The sequence below is a fragment of the Hypanus sabinus genome, chromosome 1 (genome assembly GCF_030144855.1).
Source record: "Hypanus sabinus isolate sHypSab1 chromosome 1, sHypSab1.hap1, whole genome shotgun sequence".
Lineage (NCBI taxonomy): Eukaryota > Metazoa > Chordata > Chondrichthyes > Myliobatiformes > Dasyatidae > Hypanus > Hypanus sabinus.
The window spans coordinates 35,669,735-35,687,456 of NC_082706.1; the positions used below are offsets into that span (position 1 = coordinate 35,669,735).

The following is a 17,722-nucleotide window of genomic DNA, read 5'->3' on the forward strand; positions in this document are numbered from 1 at the left end:
ACAGCTGGTCATCCGCGCACACAGTATTGTATGATCTTGCTGATCCAGTGAACTTCATCCAGTTCACTCTGTGATGCAGGAAAGTTGTCATGTACCTGAGCAAAGTAGTTGTTGATATCTTCCATGAGGGCAGAGTCAGCTTCTGTCCACTCACTTTTGCATGGCATCCTCAACAGACTTTCTGGTGTTGTGAAAGATTTACCAGGGACATGTTCGATGTCATAACAGTATTGCATAAGCCTCATACTGAACCTTGGCAGACGTGGAGGTAAGTTATCCAAGTGTTTAGAGCTGAGGAGGCTGACAAGAGGCTGGTGGTCTGCTTCAGGTAGGAATTTAGTGCCAATCAAGTAGCACATGAAGTGTTCACAAGCTCACACGAAAGCTAGTGACTCCCTTTCGATTTGGGCGTAACACTGTTCAGTGGAGTCAGTGCTCTTGACGCATATGCCACTGGTTTCCATACACTGCTGTAGTATTGCATGAGCACTCCCCTTAGGCCAAAGGAAGAGGTGCCTGATGAGACCTTGATGAGACTTTTCTTGTGGTGCATCCCAGGTCCAAACATTTCTGAGAGAGGAGGTTTTGTTTTCTCTGCCAAATCTGGAATGAACTTTCCCAACTGGTTTACCATGCCGAGGAAACTGCTGATCTCTGATACATTTGTGGGTTGTTCCATGTTCCAAACTCCTGCCAGTTTGTCTGAATCTGGTTGCAGGACAGTTGGTGGTGTATGAACATCACCTCCTACCTTGCAAACTCACGTTTCTTTTTGTTCGGGGTGATTGTAGACTGTTTCAATTTCTCCAAGGCAGCTTCCACTCTTTTGTCATGTTCCTCACTTGAGTCTCATCTGAGTAATCAGATGAGCAATCATCTGTGTGGAAGACCGCTCCTTCCTAAGTGAGATTTGCCTGTATCTGAAATCTCTTTGACACTTTGCTCCCCACAGATGCACAGCTGCCCTGAATGTAGGTGAAGAGGAGCTGAATGGGCAGGTGTAGCACTTTTTCTACTCGCAGGGATAAGTGCCAGCAGGTATATCAGTGGGTAGGGATGAATGAACAAAGGAATTATGGAGAGAGAGAGAAAGTAATCCCTGTGGAAAGCAGAGTGCTAGAGGTGGATGGAAGTAAATGTGTTCGGTGGTATGATCCTGTTGAAGATGGTGGAAGTTGGGAAGAGTGATGTGCTAGATGCTGAGGCTTATGGAGAACAAGAACAAGAGGAACCCTGTCCCTTCTAAGTCGGCAGGAAGATGAGATGAGGGTGGATGTACAGGAGATGGAGATGACACGGTAAAGAGCAGCATCAATGGTAGAGAAAGAGAAACCCTGTTCTTTGAAGGAGGAGGACATCTCTGATGTTCTAGAAAGGAAGGCCTTATCCTGGGAACAGATGCCACATAGGTAGAGGAAAAGAGCAAAGGGAATGGCATTTTTACAAGTGACAGGGTGGAAAGAAGTATAGTTAAAAATAGCATTATATCAGCTTACAATATTGTCAAAAGATTGGGAAAACTTAAGAATTCAGAAATGATTGGTGGAGTTAATAAGAGGAAGTAGAATACAGGAATATTCTGACAAGGAACATAGAGATTGTATGAGCCTCCAAGGACTATATAAAAGAAAGATTAGTAAAAGTTAATATGGGGTGCCTGATAGACTGAAGAAAGATGAATTGTAATAGTGAATGAGGAAACAGGAAAAAAAATCAGACAAATATTTTGTTTCTGTCTTTATGGAAAAAGGCACAGGAACCTCAGGCATTGAATAAATTAAAAGTTGAAAGAAATTAATAAAATAAAAGTACTAGAGAAACTAATGGGCTAAAAGGTAATAAACCAAGACCTAGACTCATTGAGTATTATAGCACAGAAACAGGCACTTCAGTCCAACTTGCTCATGTTGAACAAGGTGCCTTCCTGAGTTAGTCCCATTCGTCTGCATCTGACCCAGATCCCTCTAAACCTTTCCTATCCATGGATCTGTCCAAGTGTCTCTCATACCTGGTAATTATAGTCTCATCTACTACATTCTCCTGTGGCCCTTGGTGCCCGACATCCCATGATTTAGTAAGGCAGTGGCTACCAAGATAGTTAATGCACTAACTGCCATCTTTCATATCTCCTTGTAGAACAAAGACAGAAAATGTAACCCTGCTTTAGAACATTAGAAGGTTTTTGACAAGAACAGGCCATTCAGCCCAACAAAGCCTGCCAAATTCCTATTCACATAGTATGTTGAAATAACTATCGAGTTTAGATTTGAAAGTCTCTAAGGCACTACTCTCAATTACACAACTAGGTAGTTTGTTCCACGTGTCCAAAATTCACCGTTTAAAGAAATGCTTGCTGATGTTAGTCTGAAAACTCCCCTTAACCACCTATGTGTCCTTGATGATGGATTAATTTTGAAGTAGCAGCTGATATCCACTTTACTTATACCCTTAATGATTTTGAACACTTCAATCATGTCTCCTTTTATTCTACATCTACTGAGACTGAAAAGATTTAGTTTTTTCAATCTTCCTTCATAGCTAATAACCTGCAGACCTGAAATGAGTCTAGTCACCTTTCTCTGGACTCTCTCCAGTGCCTTCACATCCCTCACACAATATGGAGACCAAAACTGCACAGTATTCAAGGAGTAGCCTCATAAGCACTTTATACAGCTTAAAGAGAATGTCTCTTGATTTGAACTTCACTGAGTGCATTATGCTGTCTAACATTTTATTAGCCTTCCTAATTGTTTCTGTGCATTGACATTGGTGAGTCTACCAGGACACCCAAATCCTTCCCATCCAGTGCACTTTGTAACTCAAAGACCCCCCGCCCACTTTATACTTGTATCTAATATTTCTACTTTACATTTACTTACATTAAATTTCATCTTCCATTTATCTACCCACATCTAGATTTTGTTTAGACCTAACCGTATTGATTCTGCTGCCAGAATGTTATCAGCCCATCCCCTAATTTTGTGTCATCTGCAGACTTTACTAGTTTATCTGTTATAATGTGTTTATTCAAATCATTAATGTAAATTAAAATCAGCAGCGGCTCCAAAACCAATCCTTGTGGAACCCCACTTTTAACTTCTAGGTGTGAAAATGATCCTCTCGCCATAACTTGTTTTCTGTTTTTGAGCCGATTCTACACCCATTCACAAACGTTACTCTGAATCCCTACCTCTTGTAATTTGATTATTAACCTCTTGTAGGGTACCTTGTCAAAAGCCTTCTGAAAGTCCAAGTAAATAATATCAACCACCCTATTGTTATCATAAATTTTAGTTCTTCATAGAACTCCAGCATATCAGTAAAACATGACTTCCTTTTTCTGAACCCATGTTGGCTTTATGCTAACATGCCTGTTCTCATCAGCTGCTTTTCCATCTCATTCTTTATTATTCTTTCCATTATCTTGCCTGCAATACACGTTAAGCTTACTGGTCTATAGTCATCAGGGTCAGTGCGGTCACCCCGCTTATATACTAGCCCATTTTAGTCAATGACTTTTAAAAAATACATGTTAGGGATTTGTATATACATTTACAGACCTCTTTAAGCACTCTTGCATGTATGTTGTCTGGCCCTGGAGATTATTAACTAACAGCCGAAGCAGGACCTCAGTTTCTAAGATCTCTAAGTCACTTAAAACAACCTTATTTTTCTCTAAACATATTGGCATATTGCTAACATCTTTGCAGGAATACCTTAGCAAAATATGAGTTAAGAGTATTCGCTATGTCCTTCTCTGCATAATTTGGCACCCCACTATTATTCCTGATAGACATAACTTCCTCCTTAACTTTTCTTTTACTACTAAGGTGTTGAAAAAATCTCTTAGGGTCAATCTTAACATTATCAGCTATACCCTTCTCAGCCTTTCTTTTGGCAATCCGAATTTTGTTGATTATGGCTCTCATATTTTCATATGCCTTACGGTTAACATCATTACTATTTTTTAAGAAAGGATGGACAAAAAAAAGAAGTAACTATAGATCATTTAGTCTGATATCAGTATTGGTGGAAACATTGAAATTTATTATTAAAGAAATGGTAACAGGGCACTTAGAAAATAACATGATTGAGAAGTCGATGTTGATTTATGAAAGGAAGTTCCCAAATTCCAAATGACAAATCTGACAGTTCTGATTTTGTAGCTAGAGCTGGCAGCATTAGTAAAGATGAACCTATTGATTTGATCTTTTTGAGAGCCTTTGATAAGATGTTAGATTATCAAATAAAATTATATAGCATAATATTTATAGTAATATGCTGGTGTGTGTTGAGATTGGAAAATAAAAAGTAGAAATAAATGGCCATTTGAAAAATTTGAAATCTATTTCAATGGTTAGATGAGAACTAAATGCTGATTTTAAAAAAATCAAGGTGGTAGAAAGGGTTGTAAGGAAGATGCAGAAAGCATTTTGAAAAAATGGATCCTTGCAATTTTATATGAAGGGCAAAGGTGTACTTTTTATAAGTGACTGAAAGAAATTAGTGTTCAGGGGAATGTGGGTGACATTGTACACAAATAGCTGAGAGTTAATACACAGGTTTGACAAGCAAATGATTGGTTAGCTGTTGCTCCAAAAAGCTTTGAATGCAAGAGTAGCAATGTCTTGTACCAGTTTATAAGAGTCCAGGTGAGATAGCATCTGGTATATTCCTGGTCTCCACACGCAAGGAAGGATGTACTTGTCAGAAGATGAAAAGGTTCACCAAATTGATTCCAGGAAAGGCAGGCTTTTCCAATTAGGAGAGATTGGAGAATAGGCCTGCATTTTCATGAGTTTAGAAGAATGAGAGATGTTCTCTTTGAAACATGCATAATATTTCTGTAGTTTGTCATGGTAGGAGTTGAGTTGTTTCTGCAAGCTGGGCTGCCCAAAAGCAAGGGATTATAGTCTCAAAATAAGGGGCCAGCTGTTCAGGACAGATGAGAAGTTTCTTCACCCGGATGATAGTGAATTATTGGAATTTAATAATTATGGGTACTCAGTTACTGAGTATCCTTGAAACAGAAGTGGATGGATCTTTACTTAACAAATGAATCGAGGGGTATTCAGTTAACACAAAAAAGTAGTACAGTACTAATGTAGAAGCTCAGCATTGGCAGAGTAGATGCAAGTGTCACATGTCTTACTCCTGTTATTTCTTATGTTCCAATGACAGGGATTGGTGTTCTGATCTGGTGTTTGCTTCCCACAGGCCAAAATGAACACTTCCACACCAGTGTCCTGCGTGAGCCCTGCTGGCCCAGTGTTTCTATCTCCATCTACAAAGCGGCAGGCTATTCCAAGCTTAAAGAGCACTGTAAAAATGGATGTTGCAGCAAATGATGATGAGCGTGAAAGGAGGGAGAGGAGACGCTCGAAGGTGACTGACTTACAACTGAGTGGCATAGACAGCCCACTGGTATCCCCAGCGCAACGGTAGGGCTCATCACTTCGTTTTGTTTTGCTTACTTGTGATAGGCACCTAAGTCCTCTTTTGTCTAAGGAGCACTGGATTGTCAAGAGTAAGATTCCCTAAATTGCAGGTCCTGTTGCTTATGACCAAGTAGCTAGGATTCTTTCTCTCTTTCCCTGGTGATTTCTAATTATATTTACAAGTGGAAGTGTATTGTTGGCTGCAACGATAGTTTGATTATCTCATGTGTTTTAAGTCTCTTGACTAAGTCCGAGAACTGCGTAAGCAACACTGACTCATTCTAACTGTCACTTGTTGTTCCAGAGGGACCCCCCAATCCTTTGAAGCTAAGCTATCAAATAATCAGATATCTGAACATTATTCTACCTGCATCAAACTGTGTTCAGAAAATGTAAGTAGAGGCCTATCTTTGTGCTAACTTTAGAATACCGGGTGAAAGAGTAATCTTTGGGGTACTGCAAGTGTGTGTCTTTGCTGATGCTTTGCTGCTCGCACGAGTGCTCAGTGGTGGGTGCTTTTTTTGCTGGAGGGGGAGGGGGGTCATTGCTTTGCTGATGTGTGGGAGGGGGAGCTGGGGGAGGCTTTGGGGTTCTAACATTTAACTCATTCATTCTTTGGGGGCACTCCTCAGTTTTTGTGGATGGTTGAGAAGAAAAAGTTTTAGGATGTATATTGTAAACAGTTTTCTGACATTAAATGTACCTTTGAGACCTTTAAATATTTGTGCATGATATAGCCTGTTAATTAACTCATTTCTGGTAAATGAATACACTGTGAGATGTGTCAACCTTTGGGTGGTTAAAAGCTTTGCATGTAACACGCCTTTCTCAGTATCCCGGCAGGTAGGAACAAATGAGGTTCTTGTATAAGAAATGCAAGAGAAGAATGAAGAAAGAAAGAAAGCAGCCAATGGCTGTATACTGATGCTTCCAATTAATTCTTAAGGCATCATGATGACCTTTAGACCACTTGATCTCTCTGCATTGGAAAATACATTATTGTCACTCATTTAAACCTGTAAACCAACAGCTGGTTAGATCTCAAGTTGGAGATATACAATTGTGATCTAAGTTGCATAATTGTTCAATGTTATGTTAGCTGCTGTGCCTTTCCCTACCTTACATTAGTGGGAGCTATGTTTCAAATACAGAAATAATTCTGTACACAGGTTATTTGAAGGTGATTGATGTGGCTGTTGTTAAGATATTTGCACGAATACTATGTCTAATTTTATTTTGTGCCTTTTGTAGAAAATTACCACCAAGAATGCCTTTGGTCTTCACTTGATTGATTACATGGCCGATCTCCTCAAAGAAAAGGAGTCTGAGCTTACCAGTTTCAAGGTTAGAAAAAAAATATAAGTTTAATATCTTAATCAACAGTTTCTTACAAAATCTTCTTTGTGAATTTGCTAAGAGATAATTGCAACTTCATTGTGATCCTAGGATGGATTCGATATCTGTTTCCAGAATTTGGATTGTATTTCATTAGGAGCCATTCAGAAGTGAAGTAGTGACTTCAGGGCCATAAAGGTGAAGGATAAGAATAATTCCGAGTAGAATCTTGACAATCTAGTCAAGAAGAAAAGAAGTGCTTACGAAAGGTTCAAAAATCTAAGTACTGATAGGGATCTAGAAGATTACAAGGCTAGCAGAAAGGAGTTTAAGAATGAAATTAGGAGAACTAGAAGGGGCCATGAGAAGGCCTTGGTGGACAGGATTAAGGAAAACCCCAAGGCATTCTACAAGTACGTGAAGAGCAAGAGGATAAGACATGAGAAAATAGGACCAATCAAGTGTGACAGTGGAAAAGTGTGTATGGAACTGGAGGAGATAGCAGAGGTACTTAATGAGAACTTTGCTTCAGTATTCACTACAGAAAAGGATCTTGGTGGTTGTAGGGATGACTTACAGCAGACTGAAAAGCTTGCGCTTAAGGAAGAGGATGTGCTGGAGCTTTTGGAAAGCATCAAGTTGGATAAGTCAACAGGACTGGACAAGATGTTCCCCAGGCTATTGTAGGAGATGAGGGAGGAGATTGCTGAGCCTCTGGTGAAGATCTTTGCATCATCAATGGGGACGGGAAAGGTTCTGGAGGATTGGAGGGTTGCAGATGTTGTTCCCTTATTCAAAAAAGGGAGTAGAGATAGCCCAGGAAATTGTAGACCAGTGAGTCTTGCTTCAGTTGTTGGTAAGTTTATGAACATTTGGAGAGGCATAGTATTAGGAATAGTCAGCATGGCTTTGTCAAAGGCAGGTCGTGCCCTACGAGCCTGATTGCATTTTTTGAGGATGTGATTAGACACGTTGATGAAAGTGGAGCAGTAGATGTAATGTATATGGATTTCAGCAAGGCATTTGATAAGGTACCCCATGCAAGGCTTATTGAGAAAGTAAGGAGGCATGGGATCCAAGGGGACATTGCTTTGTGGATCCAGAACTGGCTTGCCCACAGAAGCTAAAGAGTGGTTCTAGATGGGTCATATTCTGCATAGAGGTTGGTGACCAGTGATGTGCCTCAGGGATCTGTTCTGAGACCCCTTCTCTTCGTGATTTTTATAAATGACCTGGATGAGGAAGTGGAGAGATGGGTTATTAAATTTGCTGATGACACAAAGGTTGGGGGTATTGTGGATAGTGTGGAGGGCTGTGGGGTTACAGCAGGGCATTGATAGGTTGCAAAACTAGGTTGAGAAGTGGCAGATGGAGTTCAACCCAGATAAGTGTAAGATGGTTCATTTTGGTTGGTCAAATATGATGGCAGAATATAGTATTAATGGTAAGAGTCTTGCCAGTGTGGAGGATCGGAGGGATCTTAGGGTCCGAGGTTGACTCTGTAGTTAAGAGGGCATACAATGCATTGGCCTTCATCAACCGTGGGATTGAGTTTAAAAGCCAAGAGGTAATGTTGCAGCTGTATAGGACTCTGGTCAGACCCCACTTGGAGTACTATGCTCAGTTCTGGTCACCTCACTATAAGAAGGATGTGGAAGCCATAGAAAGAGTGCAGAGGAGTTTTACAAAGATGTTGCCTGGAATGGGGAGCATGCCTTATGAGAATAGGTTAAATGAGCTCACCCTTTTCTCCTTTGAGCGATGGAGGATGAGAGGTGACCTGATAGAGGTGTATAAGATGATGAGAGGCATTGATCATGTAGATAGTCAGAGGCTTTTTCCCAGGGCTGAAATGGTTAGCACGAGAGGGCACAGTTTTAAGGTGCTTGGAAGTAGGTACAGAGGAGATGTCAGGGGTATGATTTTTATGCAGAGAGTGGTGAGAGCATCGAATGGGTTGCTGGTGTTAGTGGTGGAGGTGGATACGTAGGGTCTTTTAAGAAACTCTTGGACAGTATATAGAGCTCAGAAAAATAGAGGGCTATGGGTAACCCTAGGTAATTTCTAAGGTAGGGACATGTTTGGCACAGCACTGTGGGCTGAAGGGCCTGTATTGTGATGTAGGCTTTCTATGTTTCTATGAGTTTTGGAAGTTAAGGAACTTTCAGGGTTCAATTACAAAAGGAAGGAAGTTGAAGTTTAATTGCCATTCATCCATAGACATGAACACAGCCAAATGAAACAGCATTCCCCTGGGGCCAAAGTGCAGACACAACCACAGTCACACATGGCACATAAAATTTCAATAGCAGAAAAGCATACATTTACAAAGAATATTTCATAAAATAATAATAATAGCCCAAGTCCCTGTGTCATGGTCTGTAGATTGCTGTGGCATGGATGTTGTTCTGGAGCCACTTTTCTGCAAGAACAGCCTGTAGCAGTTCCTCAGAAGGTGAGTGCAGCTGCAGTTGAATGCAATGCAACTTGGCTCCCACAGAGCAAACACTGGAGAACAGCACCGATAGGAGGGCCAGCCCTCCAACCTAGCACAGAACCTAGAGGCACTCAGCCAACTCCAGCGCCTCCGCCTCTCTCCCCCCCCTCCCCCGTTGCCACAACAGGAGACCTCTAAGGCACGATTAAGGCCTGGTCCGGTCCATAACTGAGGCTATGCAGCTTTACCACCATCAGTCTCGCCAGGGTCTTGCGATCACAACAAAAACGTCCAAAACAGTCACCCCTGTCTATTGGATCACGTGTCACTCCACACACTGCCTTCTTCCGTGGTTGGCTGAAGCAGGCTGCAAAACAGTACGCAGCATTGCTATCCAGCAGCTCGTTAGTGGGTTAGTCCTGTACTACTTGATGTCCTTGATAACCAGCAGTGTCTTGTGACTGTGGAAGAAACAAAAAGGATGAACAATCACACCTTCAGTTGGACCCAGAGAGGCCACTGCATCCAAGCATGGTGCCATCTTTCTGGAAAGAAGTGGCAGCTATAGATATCTGTAATAGGGGAGGGCCAACAACAATATAGAAACTGAAAGTGTTCTATTTCCCATCCATCTTTCAGGCCCAATGAAGGGTCCTGACCTGAAATGTCAACTGTCCCACTTCCTTCCGTAGATGCTGCCTGACCTGCTGACTCCCCCAGCTTTTTGTGTGTTGCTACTATCAGAGACAAGTCCATCGTGGTCCACAGTGTTCCATTGCTCAGATAGGGATTGAGTTGTTCTAATGTGCAATGGTTGTCGGAAGGTTGCTGTCCCTGAACCTGCTAGCACTTGAGACTTCTACACCACCTACTTGACAGTAGATGTGAGAAGAGGACATGATCCAAATGGCAGGGTCTCTGATAGATGCTGCCTTCTTGAGGCAATGCCCCCTGTCAGTCATGGAGAGCACGGATGCAAATAGTAAGGCTACTTCCAACAGTGCTTCTGTAGAATATTTGTTGTTAGAGTATTTGGTAATATGCCATATCTCCTTAAGTTTCTAAGAAATTAGAGTTGCTGGAATGCCTTCTTAGTGATTGCATCAGTGTGCTGGGCTTGAGACAGATCATCCAATATGTTAATACCCAGAAATTTGAAGCAATTTACTCTCTCCAATTCTGACTTGACAACTAGTAATAATATTGTTTCTCTCCTGTTGGCTGACATACTTGGGTGGCTGTCTGCACAGAAGAAGGTTCTATTCCCAGTTCCTGTGCTCAATCTAAGTTAAGTACACTACTGAAAGACGAAAGAACAAAGTTCCTATGAGAGAGGGCAGAATGGGTGGCAACCACTACCTTCACCATGATACTTACAATAACTACTGGCTGTCTATGTTGTTCATCTGCTGCACTGATCATGATTTACAGTGCACTTTGCCTTCAATATTCCAGGTATAAGACGCTTGACAGGTGGCCTCCTAACTTCCAAAGAGATGTCAACATGTTAATAGGATTGGTTAAAGAATCTTTTATAACCAGTTAATGATACTTAATCTAATTATGAATACTGTAGGCAGATTTGCAGGCAATGGCGCAAGCATTTGCAGTCCAGAACAGATTTCTGCCCATATTGGTGCATACCATATTCACGGGTGGTGAAAATTGAGACTTACTGACCATGGATTAAGACAAAGGGTTAAACCAACTTTTTAATGGAAAAAATCTGCTGGGTGTATCTGGGTGAGCCCTACCAGAAATTCTTTGAGCTTAATATCGTTTCATGGTTGAATCATGCAAAGGTGTCCCATATGATATGTCATGAGTATCCAGATTCGAAATGCTTGTTAGAGAAGGCAGCTTAGCAAACTTTCTAACTTGTTGTCACACCAAAACTGACAATCTGACTTTCCAAATAAAGTTGTGATTTCTCTTTCAAAATATGTTGGAACTTAGTTCTAATTCAAGATGTGTAATCACATAACATTTTCTGAATTCAATCTATAATGTAGTTTCATGGTCAACTCCATCTTGGGTACTAGCCTCCATAATATCCAAGACATTTTCAAGGAGCTGTGCCTCAAAAAGGCGATGTCCATTATTAAGGACCCCCATCACCCAGGGCATGCTATCTTCTCCTTGTTACCATCAGGGAGGAGGTACAGAAGCCTGAAGGCACACATTTATTGATTCAGGAACAGTTACTTCCCCTCTGCCATATGATTTCTAAATGGACATTGAACCCATGAACACTACCTCACTTTTTTTTAATATATATTATTTCTGTTTTGCACTATTTTTAATCTATTTAATATCCATATATACACTTGCTGTAATTGTTTTAGCTATTCTTTTTTATTGCATTGTATTGCAGCTGCTAAGTTAACAAATTTCATGCCACGAGCCAATGATAATAAATCTGGTTCTATTTCTGGTAGCAGCACTGCTTCATTGTTATTGGTTGTGCTCAAGTTAAAATCTTGAAGGAACTATATTCTATAATTTTTTAAATTTGCAGATGGATGTAAATGATAATTTAAAACAGTTTGCTAATTGTTTTCTGCAGTAACCTGCAAATACTGGGTTGATTTATTAACATTTTAATTTGTGATTAACCACAGATGGCAGCTGGCACATTGGATGCCAGTACGAAGATCTACGCTGTAAGAGTGGATGCTGTTCATACAGATGTATTCAAGATCCTGGGGGGCCTAGGGAAGAATCCTGAAGAACCAGGTGCAGGTAAGACACTTCTTTTTTTTTAAATTCTTCACCTTTTGGCGGCATTGTTACCCTGCTCAGCTCAATTGCAATCCTATGAGTAAGATTGCCTGTGTACTTAGCTCTAAAATTAGCTCATAAGTTTATTTATTGATTTATTTATTTATATCATAAGTTTATTATTGTGTTGTGAAATTAATGGGAGCCCCCGTCTTCCCACTGCCGTCTTGGGGGCCTCGACGCTCTGCTGACTACCACAGTAACAAAACAATTACCTCTGGTTTAACATGAAGACACTGTACTTTGGCAGTGGCTGTTGCACAGCAGTGTAATAACTCCAGTGTATAGCAAATTGTTGGTTGGGAGAAGTCTTATTTTACTGTGAAAATGTGGAATTTTTTTCTTAATTCTAATTTATATTAAAAAATAACTAGTAATAGAGCATTTGGAGATTCAGTAGAGGTTCTTATTTCCTCTTCTAAACCCTGCTGTGATGGCCAAAGTAGTTTGTCTGTGTTTGTCTGCATGCAGAGGTACATCCTGGATCAAGTGAAGCTGATCACGAGAGGGGCTCACAGAAGCAACAGAAAAAAAAGCATTCATACAAAACTATTGAACAGAACTTGAGCAACATCACATATTGCTTGAATGACATGAAGTGTGAGGTGAGCTAATTTCTCCAGTGTTGAATATGGATATGTGATTTAGTGCATTTGAGCAGCATGATGGTGGGGGTTGACAGTCTCCTCATCCTTTGGCTGAAATTAGTTGTGCTGAACCACGTTTTTCATTCTATGCCTGCGCAATTTTAGTTGAAATTACTGAATAGAAATAAGGAACAGGGTTTGTGTTTTCAATAATTTACTTGTACAGGCAGTCCCCGGGTTACAAACAAGTTCCGTTCCTGAGTCCGTCTTTGAGTCAGATTTGTATGTAAGTCGGAATAGGTACATCCAGTATTATTTAGCGTCAGTTAGTCAAACGTTTGTCTTAGTATATAGTATATATTTTACCTTTCTATGCATATAAGCACTTAAGAAACATAAGTATTTCAATAATTAAGCCACTGTGTTGCTTAGTAATAATTGTAGCTTTCATCTGGACAGGGCCTTTCACATGCTCCATTATTCTCTCTTTATCTTTTACCCGTATCCTTTAAAATTGTTCCGATCATTGACTGACTGTAGCCTAACGCTTTTCCAATGACTGATGGCTTTCTGATCGCTTTATTATTTCCATTTTATTTTCAATCACAATCGTTTTCCATCAAACACTACGGATTCAGCAGCAGCTGTGGGCGGCAGGCCCTTTACTCCCCCGGGTCCTACCTAAAGTCCACCCACACTGAGCCAGGTTAAATGGGACAAGTAGGGGCGGTGCTGACTGGAAAAGGGCGGGGGGGGGGGGGGGTCAGTGTGAATCTTGCTAAGAAATATTTAAGCCAGATAAAGTTACACAAGTTACACACTCAACACAGTGTTAACGTCAACAACTTAAAATGGCGAACGGCGTTCTTCTCCCTCCATTTATAAGTATGAGTTGTTCGTAAGTCAGACATTTGTAACTCGGGGACTGCCTATATTGATAAAGGAATCTTTCTAGTGCATAAAGACTTTTGAAATTTAATTAAGCAATTACAGTCCATGGAAGATAGATTTATTTATATTTTAAAACACTTTACCACAAAATGAATGTGAAGGACAAGTTGGATTTGCAAATCCAACCAAAAATGCTACATATCACTCATTTTCAGTTGGAGTTTATTGGACACCCCTTGTATTTTTTAGACTGACCCAATGTTCCAGAAAGCCGCCTCGTTGTTTGATGAATCCAGCACAGTGGGTGTTTTCATGGTAAATCTCCAGACCTATGGACACTCTGCACAATTGCTCTTCGATTCAGATGCTAAGCTCATTCAAACTGACTCTGCACCAGAACTGCCACCAGTTAGTCATGTGGAGATACCTGATCTTCAAGGCAAGTTTAAATAAGTTTGTGTTAGCAGAAATACTTTCACATGTTCATTTTTCCTAACATTTATTATTTTAGTTTCTCCTTGTAAACCACAGAATGTTGCTGCATGTTTCCTTCCAAGTAGATGGTGATTACATAACAGTTACCTCTCTCTGGTCTGAGGTTTGCAAATGATTGAACTTGTGTTTCCTTTGAGATAGTCAATATCTAGGGGAGGGGCTGTCTCCAGTATGGTGTGGGAATCTCACTTATGACTAATTGCTGACAGGTGTCCGTGGAATCCACAGCTTTATTTAACTAACTAGTGACTAAACATCATGTGCAACTACAAATTTATTTATCTGTGAGTTTTCCAGAAGAGAGGCCCTTAAGCTTGCTGCTGCTCTATCTCCAAATGTGAAAGTAACCTGACAACTGTCCAAAACATCCATCTCCACAAATTGTCCCAGACAGGAAGTATTAGTACAGTTGAGTACTGCTTAACTGATTATCAGATTTTTAGATATATAGTGAGATAGCTTGAGATTGCCATCAGTTCTGACTCTGAATTTACGTGCTACCGGTAAGCAGTTTTTGTCTTACACTTGTTCATCACACATATGTACTTAACTTCCGGGGATAGACACAGAGCGAATCTCCTCCACATCGTCCCATCACACACTTCCGGGGTCAGAGAGAGTATGAAGCTACCTCCACATCGTCCCATACACACACCCGGGGTAAGACTCAGAGAGAAGTTCCCACAACTTCTCCCATCAGACACACCCGAGGTGAGACACAGAGTCAATCTCCTTCATTAATATAATGAAGATATAATGTGTGCAGGGTAACAAAAACGGCAAACAACAGCATTGGGAGAATACCTGAATCGTCTGAAACAACAACAGGCTTTCAGTCTCTGCTTACAATGCCATTTTTGATTAAAAGGTTGCAGTGTACTGTATTTGTACTTTACTCCTTTTTTTGGGTTTTATGTAAGGTATATATTAAAAAAGGTCAGCATTATAGACTTGTTTTGGTGTGAGATTTTCATCAGTGACAATTTGGCAAACACATCAAAGAATTTTAGAAGCATTAACTTTAATTTTTTTTAAATCTTTTAAAATTTCTGCCATATATTTTCTTAAATTTCTGCAACCAGGCTACTGAATATTCACAATTACCTTCAATTTTCAGTTTGTTGTGATTGATCTTTGCTTGTTTCATGATCAGCATACTGTTAAGCAGTGTATGTTCACTCCGACAATCTTCTAATATATGATTGAGATTTTTTTTGCTTACTACAGTTGTTTTTCTATTTTTTTTATTAACTTCTGTTCATTACATAAGTGAGGCCACTTCTCAGAATTGTCTATGGTGCACAGAGACCTGCACATTGCTTGGGAAGCTACCCAATGCCTTGTGGAATTTTCCATTTGTGATGTCATGTCAGTGCTCAAAAACATTTTGGATTTTGAATTTTCAGATAAGGGGTACTCAACCTGTACTATTTTATCTATGCAGAAAAGATGGAACTTGTTATTGGAACTGGGGTCCTTGTCTGCTAATTCACCATTATCTTTTATCTTCTGAATTATCTGCTAATTCACCATTCAGAACTCCTAACATCTTGTTATTTCACTCAGTGAAGAATATTTTACGTGCTCCTCATCCAGCCAGCTGCGTCCCTGGTTCCTGCATTGTTTTAAATTTACGTGTTCACTGAAAAGACTGAGACTACTACAACACAGGAATAGGCCTTCTGCCCATCTAGTCCATACTGAACTATTGTTCAGCCTAGTTCCATTGACCTGCATCTGAATCATAGCCAACCATACCCTTCCTATCCATGTACTTGTATAAACTCCTCTTAAATGTTGAAATCAAGCCCACAGCCGTGATTTCCGCTAGTAGCTCTTTCCACAGTCTCATCACCCTCCAAACTGTTACGTACCCCATAACTGGGTCGCTTACCAGCAAAGATAGAGAGGTCCGTTGAAGTCTGATGTTACTATTTTTAACAGTATTTATTGATAAAAATACACAAAAATAATATCAATGCAAACATACAGATAATATACGTCGTCAATACTAAATCTAAAAGCGCGGGTATAATAATAATCAATAAGAAATAGCGCTATCGTTGTCTAGGGGATAATGTATTGTCCGATGGAAATATAAAAGTCACTCAAGTTCATTCAAGCTGCAGGCTGCAGCCTTTGGTTGGAGTCAAGAGAGAGGGTTTAAACTTGCCCATTCCTTTTATGATGTCAATCCTTCGAGAGTCGGTGGGGGCTGATTGCTCCTTTGGGTTAGCTAAAGCCGTTCTTCCGTGGCAAGACCCACTAATTCTGAGGCAAATGGAAAAGGACGTATGTGGGCTTTTCCATCGGCTTTCGCTATTACGCTGTTACAGGAGTTCTAGTGTTTCTTCTGGTGCGTCTGAAGGTGCTGTTCCCCAGACCCTCTTTTATCCCCACTCATGGGGTCTCAGATGTCACTCAGGGTGGAATGATGCCATCCCCCAACCAGCCCACATTGCCTGAGGGCTTCCACGAAACATAGTACTCAATACACAATTCAGTCTCCAAGAGACAATGACCTTTTCCTTGGCTTTGTATCGCTGGGGGCCAGGACATTCCAAACATCTCTGTCTCTCATTTCCTGGGTCTCCTGCCCTGACTTAATAGCGATCTTGCGATTCTCAAAAAGGAGGGGGGCACAGGTGTAACAGAACGAAGATGTTTCCCTTCATGTTCCCTTTAAACGTTTCACCTTACACCCTTAATCTATGGCGTCTAGTTCTAGTCCAACCCAACCTCAGTGGAAAAAGCCTGTTTGCATCTACCCTATTTATACTCCTCATGATTTTGTATATCTCTATCAAAGACCTCGATCAAATCTTCCCTCATTTTCCTGTCCTCCATGGAAAACATCCTAACCTTTTCAACCTTTTCCTATAACACTGGTCCTGGCAACATCCTTGTAAATGTTCTCTTTACTCTTTCAATTTTACTGATATCTTTCCTGTAGGTAGGTGACCAGAACTGCATATAATGCTCCAAATTAGGCCTCACAATGTCTTATACAACTTCAACATAACGTCCCAAATCCTGTCTGCAATATGCTGCTTTATGAATGCCGATGTGCCAGAAGCTTTCTTTACAACTCTACCTACTTTAAAGGAATTATGGATTCATATTTTCAGATACCTCTGTTCTACCGCAATCCTCAGTGTGTAAGTACTACCCTGGTTTTTCCTCCCAAAGAGCAACACCTCGCACTTGTCTGCATTAAATTCCATCTGCCAACTCAGAATTTCTCTTTTGAAGGCCTCCCACTTATCAAGTATGCCTTTGCCAGAAAACAGCCTGTCCTAATGCACATTTGGCAGGTACTTTCTCATGCCATCAAAATTGTCCTTTCTCAATGTAGAATCTCAGCCCCGAGGACCAGACATAATCTTCTTCATAATTATCTTGAAATTAATGAAATTTTGATCAGTAGACCCAAAGTGTTACCCCACATGCACTTCTGTCATTTGACCTACCTCTCTAGCAGGATATTCTTGTTCTTTAATAGGACAACTTTCTGTGACCTCTATAGATTTGCTCCTTTAAATCCTGCTGACTATTGGGTGGTCTTTAATATAATCGTAATAATGTGGTTATACCTTTTTTATTCCTTAGTTCCACCCATATAGTCTAAGTTGAAGAGCTCTTTAGTCTGTCCTGTCTGAGCATTGCTGTGACTTTTTTCCCTGTAGTGCCATCCCGCTTCCATTATTCCTTCCTGCTCTATCATGTTTAAAACAACAGAATCCTAGAAGACTGAGGTG

At 40.5% G+C, this 17,722-nt stretch overlaps 1 protein-coding gene across 2 annotated transcripts in view; it reads left to right on the forward strand.

Annotated features, from left to right (window-relative positions):
- The window catches only part of ncaph (non-SMC condensin I complex, subunit H), a 53,637-nt gene that overhangs the window by 9,819 nt on the left and 26,096 nt on the right, over positions 1-17,722 (forward strand). For both annotated transcript variants that reach the window (XM_059967136.1, XM_059967145.1), the window contains exons 2-7: positions 5,218-5,441; positions 5,743-5,830; positions 6,690-6,782; positions 11,832-11,952; positions 12,463-12,596; positions 13,719-13,908. In XM_059967136.1, the coding sequence (XP_059823119.1) occupies positions 5,224-5,441; positions 5,743-5,830; positions 6,690-6,782; positions 11,832-11,952; positions 12,463-12,596; positions 13,719-13,908 (844 nt within the window). In that variant the 5' untranslated portion in view covers positions 5,218-5,223. The remainder of the gene's footprint in view (positions 1-5,217; positions 5,442-5,742; positions 5,831-6,689; positions 6,783-11,831; positions 11,953-12,462; positions 12,597-13,718; positions 13,909-17,722) is intronic.